General features: G+C 55.2%; 1 protein-coding gene across 1 annotated transcript in view; it reads right to left on the bottom strand.

The window, feature by feature from the left end:
* Nucleotides 1-2,278: 2,278 nt before the first annotated feature.
* The window catches only part of LOC140114350 (uncharacterized), a 30,178-nt gene continuing 16,933 nt past the window's right edge, over nt 2,279-15,523 (bottom strand). The window contains exon 8 of the mRNA XM_072132700.1: nt 2,279-3,524. Coding sequence (XP_071988801.1) covers nt 2,442-3,524 — 1,083 coding nt within the window. The 3' untranslated portion in view covers nt 2,279-2,441. The remainder of the gene's footprint in view (nt 3,525-15,523) is intronic.

Raw genomic sequence — 15,523 nt, 5'->3', positions numbered from 1 at the left:
TGTCCAGACAATATTTACATAATTACACAGGTTACACCTTCTAACCACTTTTTTTTTAGTTTCGGAGTCCTCCGTGTCTTCTCTTTTTCATTAGAAATGTCCATAAAGAGAAGGAGGAGGCTGGATGAAGCCCCACTGACCAACCTTCAGTATCTGGGGGCGCTGATGATGACTGGATTTTCTCCATGGCTGACAGTTGGAAGAGTGTAATTCCTGGACTGACCTGCAGCTGTTGGGGGCACTGCTGAGCTGGCAGTGGTAATCTCTGTAGCTGGCAGAGCGTTCTCACCGGACATCCTCGGGCTCTTGGCAGGGGGTCCTGAATACTCAGCAGGCTGGTCAGCGTCGTCAGATAAGGGGTCAGGCCCCTTGAAGAGAATCCCTTTTGTACCCGGCCTCCTATGGGAGATGTTGGCCCTCTGCAGGGAGGCTGGACTGTACCCCAGCCGGGGCTGAGGGAGATATAGTAACAGTCCCTGTGATACGGGCCCTGAGGGCCATGGTACCCACATCCACTGTGAGTTCTATGGTGAGAAGGGTAATTACACTGCCATCCTGTGGGTACAGACTGTACTGCTCATGTGATAGCTGTGCTGAGGGATCATGGGATTTATAGCAACCTGCAGAGATACAGAGAAATCAGGTCTGATTACAGCAGAAGATTAGATGAGGGCAGCAGGACACTCCCGGAGAGGCATTAGAGCAGAATGATGTATAATCATTTCCATGAAAATTAATAATATCATGTATCAGATCAGTAAATAATCGTTTAAATGTCATGTTCTTGTTAATGATTTAATAGGATCATTAAACAAATATTAATTGAAATTAAAAAATAAATCAATGTGTCCGTTATTATTAACCTATCATTTTAAGAGAAACAACATCTTAATAGTCCTATTTTTAGGGTTTTTTTCCTCCTTTTTTTAACCCCTTCACGGTTGCCATACAGCCATATGTCATAATTGCACATGTATAGACATCAGGGTCCCACTGAACACAGCTGCAGCTTCTGAACGGTAGCACCTACAAACGCAGTTCTTGTGTCATATTAAAGAGGGGAAACTCTCCTTTGTGTTTCTATATGCCAAAGAACCAGAGATTATTCATTGTTAAATGTGGAGGGGAGATTCTCCTCTTTAATAACACCAGAATATAGTACAAGGGCAAAATGGAGAAGGAGCTGCAGGGAGACAGATCTTACTATTTGCAGAAGTACATGCACCCTCTGCAGCTGGGGAAGGGCAATGGATTGATGCTTTACAGATTATTAAAATATATTTGTAAATGTTTATTAAAATTTACTATTAATTAAAGAGAATAAAAAAAGGACAAAACGGCATATTTTTTTCACATTATTAGTCATTTGCCTATAAACTATATAAAGAGAAAACATTTAATAAAACTCTCCTCTCGAGTCTAACATTTCGTGCGGCTCCACAGATCTCAGCAAAAATGTAACCTGGACGATCAGGTGACAATGACCTTTGGTCACGTAAAGGTTAAAGCTATAAGGGATATAGGTAACAGATACCACACAAGATCTCTGACCTGCTCCATACTGGTGGCCTGTGCTATAAGCCTAAACGTCCCATAGGAGGAGCAGGAAAAAACTGCTGAGGGAATCGTTGACCTGGTCACATGGTAATTTTCGGAGATGCACCTTTCTTTTCTCGTATGTGTCCCCGTCCCGCCAGTAACGAAATAACGAATTTCCATCTTCTCCTGGAGAAGGCGGGGACCTCCAGCTTGTGACATCAGCTAAGGGGACTGAGGCCAGAGCGGCTTCCCTCACTTCCCATAATGCCGAGTGCTTTCACATACAGCCCAGCAAGACAGGGCACAGACTCTCAGGTTGAAGCCTCTCCTCAGCTTGCTGCTCCCCTAACCTGACAGATAAGTCAATGTCTGTTTTCCATCCTCACGTGAGCACATACCTGCATCATAGTTACCTATACAAACAGATTATTATACACACATCTATGCGCTGTTACACAGAAACAGATATTATTCTGCGAATTCCTGTAAGTACCTGAGCAGCTGCAGTGGGCGGACGGGGACTGTATGAGGGAACATGAGGGCAGACTGTAGACAGGACAGAGCTGACAAGCATCTCATCTCCTGGCTTCCTGTTATTACTGCGAAGAGGGTCAGGAACAAGCACATTGCGTGACCCCAGTCCCTTACCCTCTGCTGACCCTGGAGACCTATTATCTCCTGTGACAGATTACAGATCCTTTATGGCAACCGGAACACAACCTGAAGAAAGAGGCAGACAGAAAGGCAAACAGCTGCCATAAGCTAATGAGTGTATATTGGAAAAAGGTTTCACATATTACATCTACAGAAAAAACTTCTAAACCTTGCAGTCACACTTTGATATTTTAAAAAATAAAGATTGATCTTGTACTTGGAATTCTGCAGTCATGAGACTTCTCAATCTACTGTCCTGTGTGAGTTCTCTGATGTCCAATCAGAGTTGACTTCTGGTTGAAACACTTTCCGCACACATCGCATGAAAAAGGCTTCTCCCCCGTGTGAATTCTCTGATGTCGAACAAAATGGGATTTGCGAGGAAAACTCTTCCCACATTCTGTGCATGAAAAGGTTTCCCCTGTGTGAGTTCTCTGATGCACCTTCAGAGATTTATGTTGGAGAAAACTCTTTCCACATTCATTGCACGCAAACGGCCTCTCTCCTGTGTGAATTCTCTGATGTTCAGCAATACTTTCCTCTCTTAAGAAACATTTCCCACAGTCTGGACATGAGAATATTTTTCCGACGTGACTTCTCTGATGTGCAATCAGGGCGGCCTTCTGGATAAAACATTTCCCACATTCTGGACACGCGTGAAGCTTCTCCCCCGTGTGGATCTTCAGGTGTTCAGTGAGACCTTCTTTACTTGTATATCGTCTGCTACATTGTGGACATGGAAATGGCTTCTCCCCCGTATGCGTCAGGCAATGTCTATCAAAATGGGATTTCCGAGTGAAATATTTCCCACATTCAGGACAAGAAAAGGTTTTTCCGATGTGGCTTCTCTGATGCACGTCTAGAATGGACTTTTTGTTGAAACTCTTCCCACATATGTCACATACATGAGGGATCTCCCCCGCGTGAGCGTCCTCGTGTTCAACAAGATCCGTTTTATCGGTGAAACATTTCCCACATTCTGAACATGAAAATGTCTTCTCTTTTATGTGAGTTTTCTGATGTTTCACAAAATTAGATTTCCAGGTAAAACTTCTCCCACATTCAGGACACGTGAACGGCTTCTCCCCTGTGTGAACTTTCCGATGCTCAATGAGATAGGATTTCTGAGTGAAGCACTTCCCACATTCTGAGCACATGTTTGGCTTCTCCCCCGTGTGAATTCTTTCATGTTGAACCAGGTGAGATCTATGTGCAAAACGCTTCCCACAATCCGAACACGAGAAGGGCTTCTCCCCCGTGTGAATTCTCTGATGTGCAGCGAGATCGGATCTAAAGAGAAAACATTTGCCGCATTCTGAACATGAAACCAGCTTGTCCCCCAGGTAAGGTTTGGGGTTCTCTATCCTCCTATCGGTCTGTGATGAATGAGATCTAATAAGATCAGATGAGAGATCTTCTCTGTGGGGGCCGGGGGGTAGATCTCGGGGGCTGGCGCCCTCTTCGTAGGCATCTTGTATGACGTCAACCTCCTTTGCTTCAGAACTTGAAGCGATCACAAGTTCGTCAGACCCTCCGGTGCCGTAATCTACAAAACAAAAAGAAATGGACCCTTTTTAAATAACAAACCCTTCAATATGTACATTTTATAGGACGCTTCTGTGTTCACAATTATAACAACATGTACAAGGTACAAGGACTTATTCTGGAGGATGATATTGATGCGCGATCTCCTGGGGTGGTAGTGGCTCCGTTTACCATGTGCCATAAATAACATATTATCTATATTCTGTTACTCAATACAATTCAGATGATAATTTATATACAGGCAGTCCCCGGGTTACGTACAAGCTTCTTTATGTTTGTTCTTAAGTTGAATTTGTATGTAAGCCGGAACTGTATATTTTATAATTGTAACTCCAGACCAAATTTTTTTTAATCCTTCTGATAATTGGATTTTCATAATTTTGTGCCGTCATGGGAAGAACGATTATCAATAAAGCTTCATTACAGACACTTTTCAGCTGATCAGTGCAGCCTGGGAGTAAAGCAAAGCATCCAGAGAGGTCACCAGAGGTCACAGGGGGCAGAGGGGTCAGTCTTGTAACTAGAAACCGTCGGGTTTCACGAATTTTACCGTTTTGCCCTGGGTTTTTGGCACATGTGATTGGATTGTGGCGCAACGGCACCGGCTTGCATGCGAAAAATCAGGGGCGTGGATGTTGGACAACCTGACTGATTCGGACAAACTGGAATTTAAAAACCAAATTGTGTCGCAAGATCAGCACTGACATGCACCAGGAAGAAGAAGATGAACTCTGGCGGACCTCGGTGAGGAAGCGACACATGCAGGATATTGGCGCAGGATCTTAGTCCTCGTTGGACATTCTGGATCGGTGGTGTCAACAGGACGGGTAAGTAAATGTGCCCCATTTAGTTTTATAAGGGGTTCCTCCTCACACTCCTCACCTGGGGGGACATGTGCCGGGGCGTCCTCCTCACCTGGGGGGACATGTGCCGGGGCGTCCTCCTCACCTGGGGGGACATGTGTCGGGGCGTCCTCCTCACACTCCTCACCTGGGGGGACATGTGCCGGGGCGTCCTCCTCACACTCCTCATCTGGGGGGACACGTGCCGGGGCGTCCTCCTCACACTCCTCACCTGGGGGGGACATGTGCCGGGGCGTCCTCCTCACCTGGGGGGACATGTGCCGGGGCGTCCTCCTCACACTCCTCACCTGGGGGGGACACGTGCCGGGGCGTCCTCCTCACACTCCTCACATGGGGGGACACGTGCCGGGGCGTCCTCCTCACCTGGGGGGGACATGTGCCGGGGCGTCCTCCTCACCTGGGGGGGACATGTGCCGGGGCATCCTCCTCACACTCCTCACCTGGGGGGACATGTGCCGGGGCGTCCTCCTCACACTCCTCACCTGGGGGGACATGTGCCGGGGCGTCCTCCTCACACTCCTCACCTGGGGGGACACGTGTGGGGGCGTCCTCCTCACACTCCTCACCTGGGGGGACACGTGCCGGGGCGTCCTCCTCACACTCCTCACCTGGGGGGACACGTGCCGGGGCGTCCTCCTCACACTCCTCACCTGGGGGGACACGTGCCGGGGCGTCCTCCTCACACTCCTCACCTGGGGGGACACGTGACGGGGCGTCCTCCTCACACTCCTCACCTGGGGGGACACGTGCCGGGGCGTCCTCCTCACACTCCTCACCTGGGGGGACATGTGCCGGGGCGTCCTCCTCACACTCCTCACCTGGGGGGACATGTGCCGGGGCGTCCTCCTCACACTCCTCACCTGGGGGGACACGTGCCGGGGCGTCCTCCTCACACTCCTCACCTGGGGGGACACGTGCCGGGGCGTCCTCCTCACACTCCTCCTCATCACTCACACACGTCTCTTCTTTTATGGTTACAGCCACAACATCCAGACTCTCCAGATCCTTCTCCTCATCCAGAAGCTGAGAAACAAATATTATAAAGATGGTTCCAGAACCGAGGAACATGATGACAGGAGAGATCTCCACCTACCTGATCCTCCTGTGCAGGACGGGGACCTCTCTCCGGGGATCTTCTCTCCCTGGATGTAGGGACTGTAGGGATCACATACACAGACTGAATTCCTTCTTCTATACAGATAATACAGAGGGGACACGTGTCTATAGTCCTGTCTATTACCTGGTGATGCAAGGCTCCGCGGCTCCTGGTAGCGCTCCTTGTGTCCTTCTACATACTCCCACTCCTCCATGGAGAAATAGACGGCCACATCCTGACACCTTATAGGAACCTGACACACACAATGGCTACAGTCATCCCCCGGAGCCTCCATTACTGGATCATGTCCCAGCATTCCCAGCAGTGTCACCTCTCCAGTCAGCAGCTCCGTCATCTTCATGGTCAGTTCTAGGATCTGGTCATGTATCAGGGGGTGAGGCCGGGGGATGGGGCGCAGGGGTCCCCCCCATTCTTCATACACAGGGGCCGGACAGCGCTCACTAGACGTCTTCTTCACTAATGTGTAATCCTGGTTATGGGGAGACAGCGGGATAATATCCCCACATCCATGTCCCATCCCCCACCACCACATGATATGGGGGGCTCTCACCTCTCCTGTCAGCCGGTACAGGATCTCTAGGGTGAGGCGCAGGACGCTCTCCGCCATCTTGTCCCCCCCTCTCTCCATCGCTGATGTTACAGAAGATTCTTTATTGTAAAAAAACCTAAAGGAAAGAAAAAGCATAATATAAAAACACAATAAACCATAATCAGTGGAGATGATAAACTCCTTTTTAACCCCTTGTGTATTAGCGGTGACATCACCACAGGATCTGATGATGTCACATTACATGGGGGACAGAGGGGGGGGGGCAATAAAACATAAAAGCTCGGATCCCCCAGACGCTCAGTATCCGGTGTTTACATCGGAGGCGGCTGACGTCTGCCCTTCCCACCGCTCCCTCTCACAGTGAGACACAGCAGTGATCGGGATGTATGCAGATCGCGGTTATTAACCTTTAATGATGATGATGTCGTCACAGACTGTGACACCGGGAGCTGTAATAGACCCACCGACACAGGTTCTGGTACTGATCCACTTTCTCAGGTGTCACCACATCACACAATGTACAATTATTCCCTGCGCTGATCCCCGGATCCGAAAATCACACGCGTCCGCAAAAACGCCGTATAGTGCACGACTGCAATGCAAAGTATACAACAGATCCTATACCTACCGCCGTCACACCCAGCGCGCGCCCACCGCCGTCACACCCAGCGCGCGCCCACCTCCGTCATACCCAGCGCGCCCACCGCCGTCACAACCAGCGCGCGCGCACCTCCGTCACAAGCAGCGCGCACCTACCTCCGTCATACGCAGCGCGCCCACCTCCGTCACACCCAGCGTGCCCACCTCCGTCACACGTAGCGCGCGCCCACCGCCGTCACACCCAGCGCGCGCCCACCTCCGTCACACCCAGCGCGCGCCCACCTCCGTCACACCCAGCGCGCGCCCACCGCCGTCACACCCAGCGCGCGCCCACCTCCGTCACAAGCAGCGCGCACCTACCTCCGTCATACGCAGCGCGCCCACCTCCGTCATACGCAGCGCGCCCACCTCCGTCATACGCAGCGCGCCCACATCCGTCACACCCAGCGCGCCCACCTCCGTCACACGTAGCGCGCGCCCACCTCCGTCATACGCAGCGCGCCCACCTCCGTCACACGCAGCGCGCCCACCTCCGTCACACGCAGCGCGCGCCCACCTCCGTCACACGCAGCGCGCGCCCACCTCCGTCACACCCAGCGCGCCCACCTCCGTCACACCCAGCGCGCCCACCTCCGTCACACCCAGCGCGCCCACCTCCGTCACACGCAGCGCGCCCACCTCCGTCACACGCAGCGCGCCCACCTCCGTCACACGCAGCGCGCCCACCTCCGTCACACGCAGCGCGCGCCCACCTCCGTCACACGCAGCGCGCGCCCACCTCCGTCACACGCAGCGCGCCCACCTCCGTCACAAGCAGCGCGCCACCTCCGTAATACGCAGCGCGCCCACCTCCGTCATACGCAGCGCTCCCACCTCCGTCACACGCAGCGCGCCCACCTCCGTCACACGCAGCGCGCGCCCACCTCCGTCACACGCAGCGCGCGCCCACCTCCGTCACACCCAGCGCGCCCACCTCCGTCACACCCAGCGCGCCCACCTCCGTCACACCCAGCGCGCCCACCTCCGTCACACGCAGCGCGCCCACCTCCGTCACACGCAGCGCGCCCACCTCCGTCACACGCAGCGCGCCCACCTCCGTCACACGCAGCGCGCGCCCACCTCCGTCACACGCAGCGCGCGCCCACCTCCGTCACACGCAGCGCGCCCACCTCCGTCACAAGCAGCGCGCCACCTCCGTAATACGCAGCGCGCCCACCTCCGTCATACGCAGCGCTCCCACCTCCGTCACACGCAGCGCGCCCACCTCCGTCACACGCAGCGCGCCCACCTCCGTCACACGCAGCGCGCCCACCTCCGTCACACCCAGCGTGCGCCCACCTCCGTCATACCCAGCGCGCCCACCGCCGTCACAACCAGCGCGCGCGCACCTCCGTCACAAGCAGCGCGCACCTACCTCCGTCATACGCAGCGCGCCCACCTCCGTCATACGCAGCGCGCCCACCTCCGTCACACCCAGCGTGCCCACCTCCGTCACACCCAGCGTGCCCACCTCCGTCACACGTAGCGCGCGCCCACCGCCGTCACACCCAGCGCGCGCCCACCGCCGTCACACCCAGCGCGCGCCCACCGCCGTCACACCCAGCGCGCGCCCACCGCCGTCACACCCAGCGCGCGCCCACCTCCGTCACAAGCAGCGCGCACCTACCTCCGTCATACGCAGCGCGCCCACCTCCGTCACACGTAGCGCGCGCACCTCCGTCACACGTAGCGCGCGCCCACCTCCGTCACACGTAGCGCGCGCCCACCTCCGTCACACGTAGCGCGCGCCCACCTCCGTCACACGCATCGCGCCCACCTCCGTCACACGCAGCGCTCCCACCTCCGTCACACGCAGCGCTCCCACCTCCGTCACACCCAGCGTGCGCCCACCTCCGTCACACCCAGCGTGCGCCCACCTCCGTCATACCCAGCGTGCGCCCACCTCCGTCATACCCAGCGCGCCCACCGCCGTCACAACCAGCGCGCGCGCACCTCCGTCACAAGCAGCGCGCACCTACCTCCGTCATACGCAGCGCGCCCACCTCCGTCATACGCAGCGCGCCCACCTCCGTCACACCCAGCGCGCCCACCGCCGTCACACCCAGCGCGCCCACCGCCGTCACACGCAGCGCGCCCACCTCCGTCACACGCAGCGCGCCCACCTCCGTCACACGCAGCGCGCCCACCTCCGTCACACGCAGCGCGCCCACCTCCGTCACACGCAGCGCGCCCACCTCCGTCACACGCAGCGCGCCCACCTCCGTCACACGCAGCGCGCCCACCTCCGTCACACGCAGCGCGCCCACCTCCGTCACACGCAGCGCGCCCACCTCCGTCACACGCAGCGCGCCCACCTCCGTCACACGCAGCGCGCCCACCTCCGTCACACGCAGCGCGCCCACCTCCGTCACACGCAGCGCGCCCACCTCCGTCACACGCAGCGCGCCCACCTCCGTCACACGCAGCGCGCCCACCTCCGTCACACGCAGCGCGCCCACCTCCGTCACACGCAGCGCGCCCACCTCCGTCACACGCAGCGTGCGCACCTCCGTCAAACCCAGCGTGCCCACCGCCGTCACAAGCAGCGCGCACCTACCTCCGTCATACGCAGCGCGCCCACCTCCGTCATACGCAGCTACACACAGCGTGCCCACCTCCGTCACACGTAGCGCGCGCCCACCTCCGTCACACCCAGCGCGCCCACCACCGTCACACCCAGCGCGCCCACCACCGTCACACCCAGCGCCCACCTCCGTCACACCCAGCGCGCGCCCACCGCCGTCACACCCAGCGCGCGCCCACCTCCGTCACACCAAGCGCGTACCTACCGCCGTCACACCCAGCGCGCGCCCACCTCCGTCACACCAAGCGCGTACCTACCACCGTCACACCCAGCGCGTGCCCACCTCCGTCACACCCAGCGTGCCCACCTCCGTCACAAGCAGCGCGCACCTACCTCCGTCATACGCAGCGCGCCCACCTCCGTCACACCCAGCGTGCCCACCTCCGTCACACGTAGCGCGCGCCCACCTCCGTCACACCCAGCACGCGCCCACCTCCGTCACACGTAGCGCGCGCCCACCTCCGTCACACCCAGCGCGCCCACCACCGTCACACCCAGCGCCCACCTCCGTCACACCCAGCGCGCGCCCACCGCCGTCACACCCAGCGCGCGCCCACCTCCGTCACACCAAGCGCGTACCTACCGCCGTCACACCCAGCGCGCGCCCACCTCCGTCACACCAAGCGCGTACCTACCACCGTCACACCCAGCGCGTGCCCACCTCCGTCACAAGCAGCGCGCACCTACCTCCGTCATACGCAGCGCGCCCACCTCCGTCACACCCAGCGTGCCCACCTCCGTCACACGTAGCGCGCGCCCACCTCCGTCACACCCAGCACGCGCCCACCTCCGTCACACCCAGCGCGCGCCCACCGCCGTCACACGCAGCGCGCACCTACCTCCTTCACACCCAGCGCACGCCCACCGCCGTCACACGCAGCGCGCACCTACCTCCTTCACACCCAGCGCACGCCCACCGCCGTCACACGCAGCGCGCACCTACCTCCTTCACACGTAGTGTGCACCTACCTCCATCACAGGCAGCGCACACCTACCTCCAGCTACCACAGCTGTGACCTTCCAGGACCTGCCATGATGTCACCGTCATGTGATCACTTGTGTGGGAGGAGTCCCATACAGCAAGCATACAAGTCTCTTTTAGAAATGAGAACATGTGACAGGAAGTTAAGGGGTGTGGTCTGCTGGGAGTTGGGAGAAGAAATGATGGATGTCTGACTGCACATGTTATAATAACAGAAGTTTCTGATGGAATTCATCTCTGCGCCCGCTGCTATCAAATGGAGACATTACAGGAGGAGTCACATGAATAGGCTTTACTGAAGGACCTGAGGATCACCTACCTGTGTGTGATCAGTCCTGTAGTCAGTGACCGGCACCTACCTGTGTGTGATCAGTCCTGTAGTCAGTGACCGGCACCTACCTGCGTGTGATCAGTCCTGTAGTCAGTGACCGGCACCTAACTGTGTGTGATCGGTCCTGTAGTCAGTGACCGGCACCTACCTGTGTGTGATCAGTCCTGTAGTCACTGACAGGCACCTACCTGTGTGTGATCAGTCCTGTAGTCAGTGACCGGCACCTACCTGTGTGTGATCAGTGACCGGCACCTACCTGTGTGTGATCAGTCCTGTAGTCAGTGCCCGGAACCTACCTGTGTGTGATCAGTCCTGTAGTCACTGACCGACACCTACCTGTGTGTGTTCAGTCCTGTAGTCAGTGACCGGCACCTACCTGTGTGTGATCAGTCCTGTAGTCACTGACCGACACCTACCTGTGTGTGATCAGTCCTGTAGTCAGTGACCGGCCACTACCTGTGTGTGATCAGTCCTGTAGTCAGTGACCGGCACCTACCTGTGTGTGATCGGTCCTGTAGTCACTGACAGGCACCTACCTGTGTGTGATCAGTCCTGTAGTCACTGACCGGCACCTACCTGTGTTTGATCAGTGACCGGCACCTACCTGTGTGTGATCAGTCCTGTAGTCAGTGCCCGGAACCTACCTGTGTGTGATCAGCCCTGTAGTCAGTGACCGACACCTACCTGTGTGTGATCAGTCCTGTAGTCAGTGACCGGCACCTACCTGTGTGTGATCGGTCCTGTAGTCAGTGACCGGCACCTACCTGCGTGTGATCGGTCCTGTAGTCAGTGACCGGCACCTACCTGCGTGTGATCGGTCCTGTAGTCAGTGACCGGCACCTACCTGCGTGTGATCGGTCCTGTAGTCAGTGACCGGCACCTACCTGCGTGTGATCGGTCCTGTAGTCAGTGACCGGCACCTACCTGTGTGTGATCGGTCCTGTAGTCAGTGACCGGCACCTACCTGTGTGTGATCGGTCCTGTACTCAGTGACCGGCACCTACCTGTGTGTGATCAGTCCTGTAGTCACTGACAGGCACCTACCTGTGTGTGATCAGTCCTGTAGTCACTGACCGGCACCTACCTGTGTGTGATCAGTGACCGGCACCTACCTGTGTGTGATCAGTCCTGTAGTCAGTGCCCGGAACCTACCTGTGTGTGATCAGTCCTGTAGTCACTGACCGACACCTACCTGTGTGTGATCAGTCCTGTAGTCACTGACCGACACCTACCTGTGTGTGATCAGTCCTGTAGTCAGTGACCGGCACCTACCTGTGTGTGATCAGTCCTGTAGTCAGTGACCGACACCTACCTGTGTGTGATCAGTCCTGTAGTCAGTGACCGGCCACTACCTGTGTGTGATCAGTCCTGTAGTCAGTGACCGGCACCTACCTGTGTGTGATCAGTCCTGTAGTCAGTGACCCACACCTACCTGTGTGTGATCGGTCCTGTAGTCAGTGACCGGCACCTACCTGTGTGTGATCGGTCCTGTAGTCAGTGACCGGCACGTACCTGCGTGTGATCGGTACTGTAGTCAGTGACCGGCACCTACCTGCGTGTGATAGGTCCTGTAGTCAGTGACCGGCACCTACCTGCGTGTGATCGGTCCTGTAGTCAGTGACCGGCACCTACCTGCGTGTGATCGGTCCTGTACTCAGTGACCGGCACCTACCTGTGTGTGATCAGTCCTGTAGTTAGTGACCGGCACCTACCTGTGTGTGATCAGTCCTGTAGTCAGTGACCGGCACCTACCTGTGTGTGATCAGTCCTGTAGTCAGTGACCGGCACCTACCTGTGTGTGATCAGTCCTGTAGTCAGTGACCGGCACCTACCTGTGTGTGATCAGTCCTGTAGTGAGTGACCGGCACCTACCTGTGTGTGATCAGTCCTGTAGTCAGTGACCGGCACCTACCTGTGTGTGATCGGTCCTGTAGTCAGTGACCGGCACCTACCTGTGTGTGATCGGTCCTGTAGTCAGTGACCGGCACCTACCTGTGTGTGACAGCTTTCAGTGTGTGTAGTGTCAGTCACAGAGAGTCAGTGCCCCCGTGATCCACGTTACTACTTTGTCAGGAGAACCTCTGCTTGTACTGTGCCAATCCTGAGCACTTCATTGGGGCTTGTCCTGTCCGTCCCCCCATGTCCAGGAGACGCCACCACCTAGGGCCCCTGGGAGCGATATACCTAGGTGTGAATACTGTTTCTCCACTCCTGACAATTCCTCTGCTCCTCGGTGTCAGACTTCTTGGATTCTGGTTCTTCGGGGAACTTTGTGGATGCCACTCTGGTCTCCCGGCATCACATTCCGGTGGTTCCTCTCAAGCAACCTCTAGTCATTTCCTCGGTCAGCTTCTCTCCAATCCGGTCTGGTACCACACTGAACCCGTCAGTTTTCAAGTGGGAATTCTTCACATGAAAAATTGTCATTCTACGTGCTGCCACGTTCCACTTCATCTGTCCTCCTGGGTCTTCACACGCCGGTTCTCAACTGGGAGACTGGGGAGGTCCTGCAAGCTAGCTATATACTGTTGCGGTTTGTATCTCTGTGGGACGCCTGGAGAACAAACCTGATGTTACCTGTCAATACCTGTCATTCTACTGCTTGGTGATAGTCCGTGAAGCCCCCGACCTGCCGGAAGGTCATCAATGATGCTGGACAGTGTTGTAAGTTGATAAGCACGTGAAGATTTTGTGTGCCGGAGCTAATCAATGAAAGTTGACAGTGTTGTGAGTATATTTTGATATTTACCTCTTTATATATATTTTTCCCCTTCATCACGACGGCACCACCAGAGAGATAGGGATCCGCCCTCCAAGGACAGGAAACCTGAGCATAAAAAGAGGCTCCTCCTACTCCACCCCAGTTTTGGTTTCCTGTCCTTGGAAGGAGACCTGAGCACGCCGTGATGAAGGTGTCCCTGCGGTGTCTCACTTACCCTTCTCCATGAAAGGAGTGTGGGACGCCGTCAGTTCTATCCTCCGGTGTGGGGATGAGGATCATGGCCCTTCCTCCCTCTGTATGCGCGGGACTTCGGCCGGAACTTTGTTTATAGGAGCCGGCAGCCGCTGACGACAGGGGTAAGTGGAAAGTGCGCACCGGAAGTGACGTGTAGTCACTTCATGTTTCAGCTACGAGCGCCCGAAGTGGCGCTCGGAGAAAGAAAATATGGCGCACCACTTTCATTTTCAATGCGATGGTGACACCTTTGCTGTAAGGATAAGTATTTTGTCCCGGTAAGGCCGTTTTTTTGTTTTCCCTCTCTGCTGGTCGTTCTGACCGGAAGTAGGGTCATAGGCCACGCCCACTGGCGGGAGTTTTAAAAATGGACGAGAGGAACTGCTGAGTGCTGGTAACAATTCAGCTGTGCAGCATGGCAGACAAGCGAGATCTTACAGAGACACCCAGAACTCCAGCCCCGGTAACTATACTGGCAGGGCGGTGAGTGTTTTCACTTTTTTTGTATTGATCTTATAACGTATTGTTTGCCTATCTTAGGGAGAAGAGGGGCCTAAAAAGGCTACCCGTAAGACGCACCATAGAGAGTGTAAAATTTGCGCTCATAAACTCCCTTCCAGTTATGAAAAAGCCACTTGTAACACCTGTATTGGCAAGATCTTAACTGAGGAATCTGCCGTTTGGATGGAATAATTAAGGAGCGTGGTTAGAGAAGAAGTCCAAAAGGCCAGAGAGTTGTCTTATCCTAACCCACCCCCTCATGCAGGATCAGCCAGGCACCTCCGGGGCAGTATATGTTGCGGAGGGGTCAGGATCAGAGGAAGAAGGTGTAGCCTCAATTAGTGATTCAGGTTCCCTGGCTTCTGAAACAGAGCAGGCAGGGCGTCCTCTATTTAATATTGACAACTCTGATCACCTTCTTAAATTAGTTAGGATGACTATGGACATTGAGGACAAGAAGCAACCTAAGTCTGTTCAGGATATTATGTTTGAAGGCCTTAAAGAAAGGCGTAAGTTGTCTTTTCCCCTTCATGAGACAGTGTCTTCCCTGATACAGAAAGAATGGGAGAAACCGGATAAAAAATCGTATATTCCTAGATCAGTCAAGAGGAAGTGTCCCTTTGACTCAGATATATCCAGTGCATGGGGCTCTGCTCCTAAGGTGGATGCATCTGTAGCGAAGGTCAGTCGCAAGTCATCTCTCCCGTTTGAAGATCTAGGTTCCCTCAGAGATCCTATGGATAAGAAAATTGAAAGTTTTCTCAAAAGGTCTGGGGATTCGGCTACCTCGGCCTTTAAGTCTAATATTGCAGCCGCTTGTGTTTCCCGTTCTATGTTGTTTTGGTTAAATCAACTAGAAACTGATATTCGAAATAAGGTGCCGAGGGATGCCCTAGCTTTGTCGGTTTCTAATGTACAGAAAGGAGCCGCCTTTTTAGCAGACGCCTCTGTCGATGCACTTAGACTCTCTGCTCGTTCATCAGCATTGTCCAATTCTGCCCGAATAGCCCTCTGGCTAAAAAACTGGCCAGGGGATATAGGGTCAAGAAATAGACTATGTGGAATCCCTTGTGACGGAAAATTGTTATTCGGGAAGGTGTTGGAAGAGTTGTTGGAGAATGCGGGGAGTAAAATAAAATCTTTTCCTTCTACCCAAAGTGGCTCCTTTCGTCCCTTTCGGAGGCCTAGGTCTCATAGAAGGGGAGCAGAAAGGAATCAAAATTTCAGACCCTTTCAAAAAAATAGAGGACTCCTGTTCAATC

Source organism: Engystomops pustulosus, chromosome 1 (genome assembly GCF_040894005.1).
Source record: "Engystomops pustulosus chromosome 1, aEngPut4.maternal, whole genome shotgun sequence".
Taxonomy (NCBI): Eukaryota; Metazoa; Chordata; class Amphibia; order Anura; family Leptodactylidae; genus Engystomops; species Engystomops pustulosus.
The sequence above is the reverse complement of the archived record's forward strand: the minus strand, read 5'-3'. Positions and strand labels throughout refer to the sequence as shown.